Source organism: Desmodus rotundus, chromosome 1 (genome assembly GCF_022682495.2).
Source record: "Desmodus rotundus isolate HL8 chromosome 1, HLdesRot8A.1, whole genome shotgun sequence".
Taxonomy (NCBI): Eukaryota; Metazoa; Chordata; class Mammalia; order Chiroptera; family Phyllostomidae; genus Desmodus; species Desmodus rotundus.
The window spans coordinates 6804248-6820134 of record NC_071387.1 but is presented as its reverse complement, the minus strand read 5'-3'; the positions used below and the strand labels follow the sequence as shown (position 1 = coordinate 6820134).

The window sequence follows — 15887 nt, the reverse complement described above, 5'->3', positions numbered from 1 at the left end:
GGGCGGTGGCTTTTCCCTGGTCCTGTTATGTAATCCCCAAGGAATCCCATTAGATTGCTCCTGTTATCTCCCTTGGATAAAACCCGCCTCACTGACAGATAAAATTTAGGTGATTTCATCAGATTATAATGCTAAACCTGCTGGAAAAGAAGAGAACACAGCCCCTGAAGAAGATATCCTAGGGAACCTCTCCTTCTGGCCATGTTGGTTATAGGAGGGGTGGGAGGGCCCAGCTTCAGGAAGGAGTCTGAGGTAATCCCAGAAGCTCCTCTGATTGCAGTGGGCTTGGATGAGGCTTTCCTTGACTCCAGAAATGAGGATGTCATGTAGCTGATGAAATCTGAGATCCTCCAGCCAGATCTTCATTTTAAGTTTGCCTGTGGGGGATGAATCCTACTAGTTAAAACATTACGTCCTCCCCTGGCCAGGGTGGCTCAGTTGATTGGAGTGTTGTCCTATAGCCGAAGGGTTGCTGGTTCGGTTCCCAGTCAGGGCACATGTGATCCCCAGTCCAGACACGTACCATCCCCGGTTTGGGCATGTGCGTTTCCTGGTCTGGGTGCGTGAGGGAAACAACCAATTGATGCTTCTCTCTTGCATCAACGTTTCTCTCTCTCCCTTCCTCTCTCTCTAAAGCAATGAAAAAATATCTTCGAGTGAGGATAAAACAAAATAAAAAAAATTAAAACACACTACGTCCTCTCTCAGACAGTTTGCATCAAGAAGAGACTTCTGGTCCCAGAAAAACTAGCAGAGTAGCAGTGGTGAGATTAAGAATATTTTGGCACAGAAGCCCTGGGAAATGTGGCTGGCCACTTCTTACCTCTAGGGGGTCCCAAGAAGCTCCCCCACCTAGCCTTCGTCTCCAGAGGAGGAGAATCTTCTCACCCTGGTGAAGATATGAATGGCCAAGGCCCACTCTTTCCCACCTTCATGTCCATGTTCCAGTGAGATGCCCCTGGTGTGTTTGTACCCTGATTAGAATCACTGTTGAAACTGACTCTCTGCTTCCTAGGAACTAGCCAGCTGTGGATGGAGTAAGAAGGAGAAACATAGTCTCGCCCCAAACGTTGTGGCCTTTACCCGGAGGTTTAACCAGGTAAGCAACCCCTTGCATATGCCTGTCCAGATAGCAGTGTTGTCCCCTGTAGGCTGGAAGCCCCACCAGGGTTCAGTCCCAGGCACATGGCCCAGGTCCAGACCCCTCTTCCTGAGCTCTCCGCTGACCTTCATCCATTCCTGGTCTGTCACAGGTGTTTTTTTCACACTGCAGGCGGAAGTGAACACATCTTTTCTGTGTGAAAGTGCTTCAGTGGCTTCCAATTCCACATAAGCTAAGGTTCCAGCACCTTAATTGCCCAGCAAGGTCCTGCATGGTGGATCTGGCCTACGTCCGCCTGCCAGCCTCATCTCTGGTCCCCCACACTCTGCAGGCTGCAGCCACCCTGGCCTGCCTCCTCTGGCCTGACGCACTGTATCCCTGTCCAGTCAGGCTTGCACACGTGCTGTCTTCTCTGCTCAGAATTCTTCCCCGCCCCGTTCAGCCCCTAGGCGGGTCTCAGCCTGCCTGTCACTTCCTCGGGGACTCCTCTGTGAATCCCCGGCCTGCATAAGACATCCCGTCGCGCACGCCCTTGCAGCAGCACTCCTCCGAGTGGCCCTTTACTCACCTGTCCTCACCTCGTGCAACTCTTCAGCCTCATCTTCCTTGCCGGTCTGGGGGCCCCGTGAGGGCGGGCACCATGCCTGCCTTGTTCATCCCTGCACCCCCGCCGCTTTGCCCAGTGCCAGGCATACAAGAGGTCCTCCGTGGATGTGTGTGGAGTGAATGAGTGAGGGGCTCAGGAAACATTCCTTGCATGGAATTTCTTGGACTCCCTGGTGGCCTGGTCACTGGCCTCATACGCACTGCTACAGACGGACTTGGTCCGACCAGAACCTTTGCTCCACGTAGGAAGATCTGCATCCCTACCTATGGAATGATGAGGAGACTTGGACTAGCTAAGGGCCGGGGGGGGGGGGGGGGGGGGGGCGGCTTCTGATTGCTCGGTCAGATCTCCCAGAACTTGATCTTCAGTAGCAAGCACCCTGCGAGATTCCCTTTACATGGATCAAGCCCCAAAATGGTGTTGTTGACAGTTTTCTTCTTTCCTCCTGTTTTTCTGGTTTCAAATGAGGGCAGTGGCCTAGAGGTCGCATAGTGTGCATGACTGGACCTCTGGGTGATGGGCCTGGGTTTCCTTCGGCCCTTCCCTCCAGCTGGGCGTTCCCTCTCGGAAACGCTGGGCCCCTCGCATCACCATTACTCAGTCCTCTCCAGGCTTCCCCGGCCTCGGCTACCGCCTGGAGTGTAGCAGGAGCCTCAGAGGGATCAAAGCTGGAGTTAACGTCACTGTTGCTTTATGAGCTATAATAGGAACTAAGAAAGGCCTGGATACATCTGCGGTCAGGACTGCGCACCGTTTGTTTTGAAAAAGGAAGTTCTGAAGCCTTTTTCTTTTTTGTTTTCAAAATCTTTTCCTTTTCAACTGAGCTTAGTTTTTTAAAAAAACAGATGTGTACACACTATCAGGGGATTCATAGTTTCCTTAGTGAAACTGTCTGACTAGGAGCCAGCTCCGGCCCACCTCTGACCAGCCGCCGGGCTCCCGGAGGAGGCCCCTGGGGGCTCTGATGTAATCTGCTTTGCACGCAGAGGCCAGGTCAGCTTGGCGAAGGGTGGTGTGGCCTGTTCTGCGAACAATTGCACTGTGTCCAGGTCAGGCCAATAAAGCGAGCCAGAGTAAAGCTGCGTTTTCCCAAACGGTGCTCTGAGACATGGTCTTCCTGCCGGCCCGTCAGCTACTCAGAGTGAGCAGCTCTTGAACATACTCCTGGTACCTCCGGTTTGAAAACTGGCCAGCGGCCAGGTCTGGTCAGCCACCAGGGCTGCTTTCTCGGAGATAAACTGATTGGCATCCCTTCCTGGCAGACTTCCATATGTGAGAACAAGCCTCCCCATCAGACTCCAGATAAAGGAAAGCAGGTCACTTACCTTTTCTGAGCCTCAGTTTCCTTATCTATCAATGAGAGTAGTAACAGCACTAGAAATGAAGTGAAAAAGCCTCTCCGGGGGAAAGGAGAGAGCTGACTATGGAAATACAGGAAGACTCGGGCAGAGACAAAGGCCCAGATGAAATGAGATTGTGACTTTGAAAGTGGCCCCCGTGCATGAGGGTAGATTGTTTCTGTAGTTGCACTTTGCAGCCTGGGAGGGAGGACATGTAAAGGGCGAATACGTGGATCCATCCGCAGCTGGAGGTTAGGAAGTCTGACTTTTTTGAAGGATCAAGGGGCTGGGGAACCTAGAGTGCTGACTAAGGAGCAGAAAAAGACTGCCAGGGGCTCCAGGGCATGGAGAGAAGAAGGACAGGCATAGTGGGGGTGCAAGGAGAAGATAAGGACTAGGGGGGTGAGAGGTTTGTCCCAAGACTGGAATTTAAAGTTCCTGGTGCAGAACAGTTCTGAGAATTACGAGGAGGAGGTGACTGAAGAGGTAGGTGGGTAATCGTTGCTGAAGTGGTCAAATGACCTTGAGGCAGAGGTCATTTACAGTGATGCTGCAGTTGCCCAAGGAAGAAGGCAGGGTTTGGTATAGAGTGGACCAGATCCTGAGCTGTTTATCATTTCTGTAGTTTTACCCTCTTCAGATCTCAGAAAAGGGGGAGGAGGGATCATAAATAAAGAGTCTTCTCATGCCCTGGCTGGTGTGGCTCAGTGGATTGAGCACCGGCCTGCGAACGAAAGGGTCACTGGTTCAATTCTCAGTCAGGGCATGTGCCTGGGTTGTGGGCCAGGTCCCCAGTAGAGGGCACACAAGAGGCAGCCACTCATTAATGTTTCTCTCCCTCTCTTTCCCCTTCCCTCCCGCTCTCTAAAAATAAAGAAATAAAATCTTTAAAAGAAAAAAAGAGCCTTCTCCGACTGGCTCTTTCAATTCATCCATGTCTCATCCATGTCTTGATGTGTTTTTTTAATGAATACTATTCCACTGTATGGATATACCCGTTTGTCCATTTATTCCCCTATTGAAGGATATCTTACTTACCTCCAGCTTTTGGTGATTATGAATAAAACTGCTATAAACGAACGCATGCCACGCGTGTGTGTGTGTACGGAAGGTTTCAGTGCGCGGGGTGAACACCTAGCAGCAAATTGCTGGGTCGCGTCAGCGCCGCTCTGCACTGTCATCCACCAGCAATGGATGACAGTCTGTGCTGCTTCAGGTCTTTGCCCACAGCTACTGTCAGGGCTCTGCAATTTTACTTACTTACCTGTTTATTTAATCCATTCTAATGGTGTGGGGTAATCCCACTTTCCTTTGCTTTGTACCGCCACTCCCGGGTACCTCACATGAGGAACAGGGGGGACTGCCACACAAGAGTGGCATGTCAGTGTCACAGTGGCCACTGGGTGAGGGGAAAGGAAGCATGTTATGTAAGGATCAGGCGAAGGATCTAGGATTGAGAACACTCAGGGCGGAGATAATCAAGGTTTTTCAAGTAACTGAGGGGTCCTTCTGGGGAAGCTGATTAAGCCGAGCCTATGGGGCCTACTCAGTAAGGATAAGGACCAGGGGACTGGCGTGGGGAGGCAGTGGCTGCATCCCAACAGAAGGCAGCTCCCTACCCACGAGCACTCAGGTGGAGACCGACAGGGCTTTGTCACAGAGCCTGAGGAGCTTCGCGGTGGGGTGGGGTTCAGCAACAGGGTCGGGCCCTGAAGTGTCTCCCAACTCCAGGTTTCCACAAAAACTGTGAATGGACTTAAGAGAAATTTAGGGCCAAGTAGATTTCTCATAGGAAAAGAGAATTTTTTTAACTTGAATTTTTCTTTACTTTATGCTTTGATTGTTTTGTTTGTGGTAGATTAAAACTCTTTGTGTTCATAACTATTCTCCTTCACTCATCTACGATACTGTTGTGAAACTTCCCAGGGTACCTTAGTCTTCAGTGGCGAAACTCTTGTTCTGATTATACCACTGGAGCAATCATAGTAATAATAATGGCTTATGCGTTTTATTTTTTAATATATTTTATTGATTATGCTATTACAGTTGTCCCATTTTCCCCCCTTCACTCTTCTCCTCCCTGCACACCCCCTCCTGCCCACATTCCCCCCCTTTAGTTCATGTCCATGGGTCATACATATAAGTTCTTTGGCTTCTCCATTTCCTATACTATTCTTACCCTCCCCCTGTCTGTTTCCTACCTACCATTTATGCTACTTATTCTCTGTACCTTTCCCCCCTCTCTCCCCCTCCCACTCCCCAGTTGATAACCCTCCATGTGATCTCCAGTTCTATGATTCTGTTCCTGTTCTAGTTGTTTGCTTAGTTTGCTTTTGTTTTTGTTTTAGGTGTGGTTGTTAATAACTGTGAGTTTGCTGTCATTTTTACTGTTCGTATTTTTTATCTTCTTTTTCTTAGATAAGTCCCTTTAACATTTCATATAATAAGGGCTTGGCGATGATGAACTCCTTTAACTTGACCCTATCTGAGAAGCACCTTATCTGCCCTTCCCTTCTAAATGGGAGCTTAGCTGCGCGTTTCCACCCCTCCACCCGTCTGATGAATGTGTCTTCTGTAGCTCCTTGGTTGTCGGACTTCCATACAGTTCAATTTTCTGTCAGTTCTGGTTGTTTTTTGTTTGTAAATTATTGTTGTCCTTCTTTTGGTTGTGCGAGGAGGCACAGTGTGTCTACCTACGCCTCCATCTTGGCTGAAAGTCCACCAAGACTTATGTTTATATTATGTTAAAACATAACATAAAAGCTGTGTTTTAAAAGCTTATTAGCACTATGACCAAGTGTTTATTCCAGGTATGCATGACTGGTTCAACAGTTGAAAATCAACTAATGCAATCCATTGTATGTATTGGCTAAAGAAGAAAAGTGATATTATCACACCAGTTGATTCAAAAAGGCGTTTGACAAAATTCAGTACCCCTTCATGACAAAAAGAAAATCTCAGCAAATTAGGAATCGAGGGGAACTTTTCAACTTGATAAAGGACATCTACAAAATTTTGCAGCCACCATCACACTCAATGGTGAGACACTAGGTGCCTTCCCCCCAAAACTGGGAGCACGGCAAAGAGGTGCTCTGTTACCACTTCCATTCAGCATCATATTGGAAGGCCTGACCAGTGCAACAAGACAAGAAAAAGTGATATACAGATTGTGAAGAAAGAGAGAAAACTGTTTTTATTCACGGATGACATGATTGTCTATGTAGAAAAATCTCAAAGAAATCTATTTAAAAAATACTCCTGGACCTAATAACTGAGTATACTGTAGCAAGGTTGCAGCTTACAAGATCAATATACAAAAGCTTTCCTATTCCAGCAATGAAGATTTGGAATTAGAAATTTAAAAAATTCACAATAGCGTGTGTGCACACACATGAAGAAATACTCAGGTATAAAACTAACAAGTGTGTGCTGGTTCTGTATGCAGAAAACTGCAGAACACTGATGTAGAAGCTCAAAGTAGGTGGAAATGGAGCTATATTCTGTCTTCAGGGATTAGCAACTTCAGTATAAAGATGTCAGTTAATCTCAGCAAGCTATTTTATAAATATCAATAAACTGATTTTAAAGTCTATATGGATAGGCTAGAGACATGGAATAGCCAAACAGTACTGAGAAAGAACAAGGTCGGAGGACTCACGCTACCTGATCTTAAGACAGTGAAGCTATAGTAATCAAGACAGCATGGTGGTGACCAGAGACTAGACATCTAGAACAATGGAACAGAATGGACCCACACAGACATGGTCACCTGGTCTTTTTTTATAAAGATTTTATTTATTCTTAGAGAGGGGGGAAAGAGGGAGAAAGAGAGGGAGAGAAACATCGTGTGCAAAAGAAACATTCATCGGTGTCCTCTCCCATACCCCCACCTGGGGACCTGGCCCACAATGCAGGCATGTGCCCTGACCAGGAATTGAACTGGCGACCTTGTGCTTTGTGGGACGACGCCCAACCCACTGAGCCATGCCTGTCAGGGCTGGTCACCTGATCTTTGACAAATGCATGAGGACATTCAATGGAGTAAGGCTAATTTCTCAACAAATGATGCTGGGATAATTAATTGGAATTTTTTGCATATATAAAAAATTAACCTAGACACGGACTTTAGACCTTTCATAAAAATTAACTCAAAATGAGTCACAGACCTAAATGTAAAAGTCAAAACTGTAAAACTTTTAGGAAAAAACAGAATAAAATCTACATGACCTTTGGTGACGAGGTATTAGATGTAACGCCATAAGTACAATTTGTGAAATAAAAACTTGAAAAGTTGGACTTTATTAAAATTAAAATTTTCCACTCTGCAAAAGACATTGCTAAGAGAATAAAAAGACTAAGCATAGACTGGGAAAAGTATTTGCAAAACACATATCTGATGAAAGACTTGTATCCAAAATATACTCTGAAAACTCAACAATAAGAAAACAACCCAATTAAAAAATGGGCAAAAGATCTGGACCCTCACCGATTAAATGTGCAGGTGGCAAATAAACATGAAAAGATGTTCAACAGCATTTGTCTTTGGGGAAATGCAAAACACTACACACCTATTAAATGGCTAAAACTACAGGGAACTGCCCCCCCCCCCCCGCCCCCCTGACAAATACTGGTTGCTGACAAATAACTGGAACAACACAAACTCTCATTCATTGCCAGTGCGAGTGCAAAATGGTACAGACACAATCCAGTAATTGCACGGCTAGGGATTTGGGTTTTAATACCATTGAAAGGAGCCCAGGCTCCTTGGAGAAGGGGCTGGTTTAGGCCGGGCAGGAACGTGCGATAGGCCTATAGCCCGGCCGAGTGCCGCGCAGTAAGGAAACGCTCAAACAAGCTGGCAGACCAGAACAGCGCTGGGGCTCGGTCAAAGGGAAGGGACGCAGGGACCAACTGGAAGAGGTCTCGGTGGCCAAGGCTGGAACAATCTGAGCAAAAAATAAATAACTTAGTATTGGATTACACCTCAAAGTGTAAAATAAATATGTGTGAGTCCATTCTGATACAAGTGGTTGAATAAATAAATGCAGGAGGCAAGACAAACCTCTTATGCAGAAGAATTCCCAATCATTTATGTAGATATTTTGCATAATGAACCCCATTATGCAAAATGGATTACAGCTGCTCACTTTCCTCTCTAGCAACTTCCTTGGAAAGTTTGAGGTCAAAGTATTATTTATGTAACCAATTTCCTATTGATGGACATTTTGTTTTTTCTCCTCTTTTGCTTTATAAATAGTGCTTCAGTGAACCTATGTACATACGTCCCTCTAAACTTCTATATATTCATAAGATAAATATTCTCGGGAGAATATAACTATCATCTTGAAAGATCCATTCAAGTTGTTCTTCAAATGGCCCTATGAATTTGTATTTCCCAAAACAGTGTATAAAAGTACCAACTCCTCCCCACTTGGTACATGACTCACAAAGGGTTAATGTATTTTCTTTAATGTACAAGGGCCATTCACTCATCATTAGTAAGAGGACAGACGTCCCAACAGAAAGATGGGTGAAGGACCTGAGCAGGTAATTCACAAGGCAAATAGTATAAGTGGTTTATAAATATTTGTAACCCCCCCCAAAAAAAACCTGAAAAAAAGTGCAAAAAGTGTTAACTGAGTAGTCGTGAAAGAAATGCAAAATAGAAACAGCAAGACATTATTTTGCACATAAGTCTAGAAAAGAAGAAAAGAGTTGTAATAGCTGGTATATTTGCCTCTGTGTGGGAACGTGGTTCTGCTCACACTTGTTGATAAACAATAGACCTTTTCAAGGCCAAGGTTTTTAGATATACTTTTGAAAAAAGGGTACACATAATTTTATTTACTCTATCTTACAGGAATTTATCCTACGACCTTATTAAAACTATGTAAAGATACAGGTATAAAGATTTTCACCACAGCCACAAAATAAATAGTAACCCAACAGTAGGAGCTCACTTAATGATGATACACCCCTAAGATGAAATACTTAGCAACTGCTCAAAATTATATCGTAGAAGATTGATTCACTTATAAAAATTCCTGTGACAGTATGATCAATACCACTTTGGTTGAAAAATAGAAATGTATGCTCTTTACTTGGAGAAAAGACTAGAAGAACGCCCGCCACAATGTTTACCATGGGGCCCGCGTGTGAGGGAAGTTGCAAGTGGCTTGTCTTTGGTATGTGTCTCTGTTTCCCTGGTTTTCTGCATTAAGCTCCTCTTGAATTCTATAGTTAGAATAGAATTGAAAATGTTTAAAACTGTTCAACCCCCTTTGTAGTATCTTTCTTATCTGCCCCTTCTCTCCATCTGCTTCAGCGTGGCCCTCGTTCGGGCCTCCCATCTCTCACTTAGACCCTTGCGCCAGCTTCCTGTGGGGTGTCCCGGCAAAGCGCCTGTCATCCTCCTGCTCAGAAGCCTCTGGGACCCCCCGTGTATGACTGTCTTAGGTCCTTCCTATCGCCGTGCTGCACCAGACCCCCACAGTCTTCCCTCCCCTTCTTAGTCCCCCTCACTGCCCCCACCCACAGAGTACCTGCCACAGCAGCCCATTCAGCTCTCCCTGGTCCTGGCAAGTACAGCCACACCTCAATGCTATCTGTACCTGTTAACAGTCTACCCATCTTTCAAGACCTGCCTCCTGCAGGAAGCCTTCCTCTATCATCACCTCCCCCGTACTCCAGTCCAGGCCACGATCACCAGCTGCTTTTTAATACAGTGGTTTCTGGAGGATCCTGCCCCCTCCCTTCGGTCTCCTTCATACCAGGCAAGGACTGAAGTGTCTGGACTCACGGTGCCAAGGGCCCGCGCACAGTAAGGGCTTCGGGACTGTCTGTTGGACTGAACTGTCTCAGAGTTGCCTCTGCATACCATGTGCTATAGGTCAGGGTCAACTCTGCCTGTTCCATGATTATGCCTTTAATGTGTGTGATTTTTTGGCATGCAGGAACCTATTAAATTATATAGTACACATGAACGATCACACTTGAGATTATGTGGCATAAAAATGTGCATGTATTAAAATATAAGGTTTATGGACCTATCACTGGGTATCCAGAATATTTTTCTTCCATAACTACCCGCTAAACATTTGAGTCTGAACTTAATTTTAGGCAATTCCTTGGAAAAAATGATTCTATGGGAACCGGGGCGTGTCCTGGAGGCAACCACAGATAATAATGCAGAGAAAGCTTTTCTATAATATTCCTGCTTCACGTGAAAGGCACAGTTTTGATTCTTGGTTACTCTTTCCTTGTTTGCTCATGGAAAAGTGGCAGAACTCGAGTGGAGAGAACACATTTGGTTGCGGCAGTAAACATGCTTTGTTAACTCTAGAATATCCTTAACCTGCACTGCCTTATGGAACTTCGAAACAGCTAAATTTAAATTAGTATTTGGGTGACCGTATCCTAGAAAGTTAAACTTGTTACAATTGTGCAAATGTTGGCAAATTCTTCTTGTCTTACATCTGGCTGGGGATGTGGATATCGTGGGTGACACTGCCAGTATGTATACCGCTTTGGCCACTTGTCCATCCGTCCATCCATATGCACCCACCCACCCTGGTCTCCCCACAACTGGGGTGCTTCTGAGTAGGAATCCTGTCTGTCCATCGCAAAGTTCCCTGCAGCACTTAGAGAGACTCACCCGCCGTGGAGGCGCAGTAACTCCCCGGGGGACGACAGAAGCACGCACTTCTCTCAGCACACGGCATGTGTTGGAGAGGAGGTGCTGAGAATTCGGGATGTGTTGGCTTAGGTTGGCGTCACGAAGGAGCCCTGGACCTCACACCCTGAGGCTGTGCTCTCCTACTTTCCCAACCTCTCGGAAATCCCGTTAATGGCGGTGGGCAAGGGTGACATGGGTAGCCTGGCATCTAACAACTTTTCTGGTCTGTGTGTGTCTGTGTTTGTGTGTTTGACTCCACAGGTCAGTTTTTGGGTTGTACGAGAAATTCTAACAGCACAGACTTTAAAAATAAGGGCAGAAATCCTGAGCCATTTTGTGAAAATAGCCAAGGTAAGCCGTTTTTTTTTCCTTCCCCTCTCCTCTCCTTTCTTTCTTTGTCCTAAAAATGTGTTTCCTCAGTAATTTGGGAGCACCTTTGCGCTGGGCCTGCCAGGCAGGGTTCAAACAGTGGGCTGTGGCCTGACTTGCGCAGACAGAGGCAGCTGGAAGACCAGCCTGGCTGCCCACTTGGGCTCGCAGCCCCACGCGTGCATTGGCAGCAAGCCCTTCCACCTCATGATTTTGGCAGCCAACTATTCCCTTTGGCCTTTCACGCTCTCCATGAGGCCCCAGGGGCTGCCTCTGGGATCCATTCACCTGACTTCAGGTTTAGCCAGTGTGGGGGGCTGATGGGTTTGAGTTAGCCTTGCTGTGTGTGATGCCATCACATTCTGCACAACCTTGTCCCCAGTCAGCAAAGCTCTGCCCACCCGTTCTGAGCCTCAGGCCTGGGCCAGATGACCCTGTGGCTCCCACTCCCAGATCCTGCCCCCTGGCCGGATGGGTCCTGTCCTCATCAGTGGTTGGGTACCAGGTTCATGTCTCCATCCCACCTTCGCCCTCCTCTTCCCTCATCTCGGCCAGCCCAGGCTGTGGTCCCAGGGTCCTTTCTGGACCATTGTCATCAGTTACACGGCCCGGCCAGCTCCTCCCCATGCACTGCCCCCGACCACCAGGCTCGCCTGGCCCCCGGCAGAGCCTCACTTCACGTGCGCGTGTTGTCTTCCCACCCAGACCCTAGGCCAGCTGGCCTTATGAGGCCCCCCATGAGCCAGGCACAGTAGCAGGCGCTTTACTGAAATGACTATATTCGCTGCCCGCATTATTATTACCCCATTTCCAGAGGATGAGGGGAGGCTTCGTCAGTGGGTACACGCCCCCCTGCCCTCGGGAGCTGCTCCCCTGCCCCCATGGGACAGTGAAGTGCATCTATGTATAAAGTGTGTGTGTTACGGGCAGCAGGCACTTTATGTCCTGTGCATTCTGAAGTACTTGGACTGGGCTGGGCTTAACGACTTACTGCTGTCAGTGAGTTCGTGCTGGGCCACATGAGGAAGTGGGATTAGGTTGCAGCCCACCTGGTGCTTTCAGTTTAGAAATGAGTTTATGGTCTCCACCCAAGGGGCCTAAAAAGATCCCTTTTTAACGTCTGCCATCTTCCAGTGGTGGATCGCCATGGGGCACTGTGCCCTGGAGGGCTTTTGCGCCTCCTTTCCCGGGGCCTTTGTTTCCCATCTGTTCAACGAAAGAGGGGATTAGATGATCTCCCGGAGGACCTTCAGCTCTGAAGTTCTGTGACAGGTGTAAGAATTCAGATACATGGGATGACATTCAGTTCACGCGAGACATCTGCCGTTACACGGCAGGAAACGATCGGAACGCGACAAGATGTGTGGCATGGAGTATGAGCTGCGTGGTAAGGGAGAAATGTCCAAACAGGAGCAGAGCCACAAGGACTGGGCATGAGGGCTTTTCATTCATGAGTTCGCTTTACTGGGCCCCACGGGGTGTTCCCTGAGAGCAGGGACAAAGTTGTGCCTGCCATTGCGTCCCCGGTGCCCATCACAGCACACAGTAGGCAAGTGAAAGCAAGTGCAGTCCCATGTGCGAAGGAGACGCACAGGCTGTTGTGGGACCAGAGTCGGGGGCGGTTCCCAGACTGCCCCGACTTGGGAACATGGTCAGAAAAGACATAGTAGGGGAAGTAGCACCTGAGCTTGGAAGTACCCAAGATGAGTGATGGGGACATGTGGGGGGATGAGTCTTCCCAACAAAGAGTGAGCAACCCACGTCACCTTGAGTGCCTGCCCCAGTGTCAGGCAGGGGTCGAGGCAGCTCACGTGAGCTGTGCCAGGTAGCAGAGGGGCCATGATTACTTTCCTCATTTTAAGATGAGGGTGCCAAGGCTCAGAAGTAGCACTCAGAAGCAGTGACCCATGCCCAAGGACACAAGAGCACTTCGGGGCCGGGGCTGGAACCAGATTTCTTGGTTCCTAGAGCCTGCTTGCTGACCCAAATGTCAATGACCCCCAGGGATGAAAAGTGGAGCCCCAGTCCTGTTAGCAGGTTCCCCTCAGCATGAAACCAAGAACAGAGCAATCACGTTCTCCTGCACTTCCTCGCGGCTCTGTCTCCTCCTGTTGCCCTCCGTGGAAAGGAACTTCTTTGAGACTGAGTGGAGTCCCAATGCTCACACTAATCCGGGGTCTGCTTCAGAGGAGCACGGCCAAGGGATTAGGAAGCCAGATCTCTGTCCTCCTGGCTGAGGGGCTTATGCAGATGGATAACATCTTTCCTTAGCCCTTCTCATTTCCGTGTTAAGGCAGTCGCAGGAGACCCACGTTGGTCTTGTTGGTGCAGCTGAGGTTTCGGTTTACGAAAGCCTGTCGGGACAGCTCAGACTTGTCTGAAACAAGAACACAAATGACGTATCAAACCTTATTCTGAGCCACATTTCTGCCCAGCAACCAGACGAGGCAGCTTATGAAATTCTGCAGATGCTGTAGACACAGACTCACCTTTGGACAGTTTAAAAGAAAAAGAGCATATGGTTTCTATGAACTTCCTACAACTGTGTTTTCTACATGAGGTATTTTAAGTGTAATTGAATTTCATCAATACGACAACATTTGGTAACACTTGAGCATGTTTTTGTTCTGTTGTTTATAGCAGCAAAATAATCTATTCCATGTCTTTTTTCAGAAACTTCTAGAACTCAACAACCTTCATTCTCTCATGTCTGTGGTGTCAGCATTACAGAGTGCACCCATCTTCAGGCTGACGAAAACCTGGGCTGTAAGTTAATTTTCCTAAGTCTGTGCCTTTGATTTTGACTGTCATTTCACCGGTGAAGCTCTTCATTCCTTCGGCCCCAGAAGGCTATCTCTGACTGTCCGCCCTTTGCGGACTCAGAGGATGACTGGGGGTTAACGACACGTTCCTCTCTCCCTCAGTGACCTCAGCCCCATTCTGGGATAAGGAAGTGGGGGGACACTGGAGTGCACAGGTTTGGAAGCCCCCTAGAGTGGGCCTTCCCACACCCTGCAGCGTCCTGAGCGGTGGCCGGGTCAGCGACATGACATCTGCCCGGCACTTGGCTGGCACTCTTCTCTGGCAGGCTCCAGACTGTGCTTGGGAAGGTCTCTGGGCTGATGGTTTGCAGCTGCCGTGGGTTGCTGGCCATACAGCTAGGAGTTTCTCTGGAGAAACCTGTGACCCTCATGTAAGGAAAAATGATTTTTTTCCTGAAGGCCATGGATAATTTCAGCCCAGAGGTGGAGTCTGAGAGTTATATAATTGAGTCTGTAGGAAAGTTTTTCTGCTGTAAAAATACTTGAAAACTATCTCAGACCTCTTTCTCCTCCTTAGCTTGGCGCAGGGCCTGACATGGGTAATTGCTCTTTCCATAGCTCGTTAGCATTCACCTCCTGGCCCGCCTGGTCCAGGGTCTCTCACAGCAACACGGCCCCAGCCTTTCAAGGACTGTTTATGTCCCACGGAACTGAAGGAAGCTGTATGGAATTGTCAGCTGTGCTTCTGCAACTCATTTCCCAACTTCATTCTGCCTGTCTGTGGGGCTGGGCCCTGTTTCATACTTGGCTCGTTCCGGAGCTTTTAAACTTCTCAGGGATTATGCTGTAGGTGATCAGATTTGAGCCTTGTTTCTTTAAAGTACAACCTTCCATAGATGTAGCTCTTTAAAGCCAAGTGAGAAGTGCTAGCCAGGACTCAGGAAACTGGGGTTTGCCTTCAGGTGCAGCTCAGAGCGTGACCCTGGGGGGCTGGTTTCCCACATCAATGCCTTTGGAGCCCCAGGGGCTCTTTGGAGCTGCTCTGGGGGCCACCAGGGGCTGGGGGAGAAGAGGGAGGGTGCTGGGCAGACAGCTGCAGTGCCGTTTCCACCAGAGCAGCTCTGTTCATGTCAGTTCTACGTGCTGCACTTCTGGGTGAATTTCAGTTGAGCGATGACTTCAGAGGTCAAAAGCAAGTTTGGAAGCCGGTGGCCTCTGCAGTGGCCAACAGCCCTGTGATTCCCCGGCTCTGTCTGAGCTGTGAGGCTTTTCCAGCAGTTGCCTGGAGATTCTTTTTCAGATGAATTTTCCATCATTTAGATGCTATTATTATTTCTTGGGCTGCTGGGAACTATCTGGGGACCCAGAGGAATAATTTTGAATTTCATAGTGCACAGACCTTATTGTCAGTGATATCGTGACTCTGAATGACCCCTCTAAGTTTATAGTTGGTGAGGGACCATAGGGAGTCTTGCAAGCCCCCTCTCACCCACCTGTTCTGCTAGTCCCAGGACACTGGTTTGCACAGAGCCTTTGGGAAATGGAGGGGGCCAAACATGTCATCTTTTCCCATCATCCTGGTTACCCCAGCCCAGTGGAATTGATGACCGCATTGTGCCCCCGACGTTCTCCCCACACCTGTCCTTTCACAGCACACAGCCCATCTGCTCTGTGGTCTTGTTTACAGGTCTGCCTCCCCTTCTGACTGCCTCTTCTTGATGAGGTCTGATTTTCTCTGTATCCCTGGTGGGTGCCAGAGCCAACACGTTGCAGCCTTGCCTTGCTGGACCCCATAGTCCATGTTCTTGGCCAGTGTGCCAGCTGACTCGTCAATGACAGAACCCGGTGTTGGGATCAGGCGGGGCACAGGGCGTGGAGAAACAGACACACACGCTGCTCGGGAAGTGGGTCTGGAGGAGTGAGGCCGGTACACTGCCCTGGGGACAGGGCAGGACCGGCTCCCTGGGGTTGCCCTGAAACCCTGGATATCTGGGAAACTTGGGCTGAAGCCAGTTGCAGGCGTGGGAGGAAA

The 15887-nt window shown here is 48.3% G+C and overlaps 1 protein-coding gene across 13 annotated transcripts in view; it reads left to right on the top strand.

Annotated features, from left to right (window-relative positions):
* RALGPS1 (Ral GEF with PH domain and SH3 binding motif 1) overlaps positions 1-15887 on the top strand; it is a 268377-nt gene that overhangs the window by 108911 nt on the left and 143579 nt on the right. For all 13 annotated transcript variants that reach the window (XM_053920557.2, XM_053920551.2, XM_053920565.2 and 10 more), the window contains 3 exons: positions 1016-1099; positions 10986-11075; positions 13767-13859. In XM_053920557.2, the coding sequence (XP_053776532.1) occupies positions 1016-1099; positions 10986-11075; positions 13767-13859 (267 nt within the window). The remainder of the gene's footprint in view (positions 1-1015; positions 1100-10985; positions 11076-13766; positions 13860-15887) is intronic.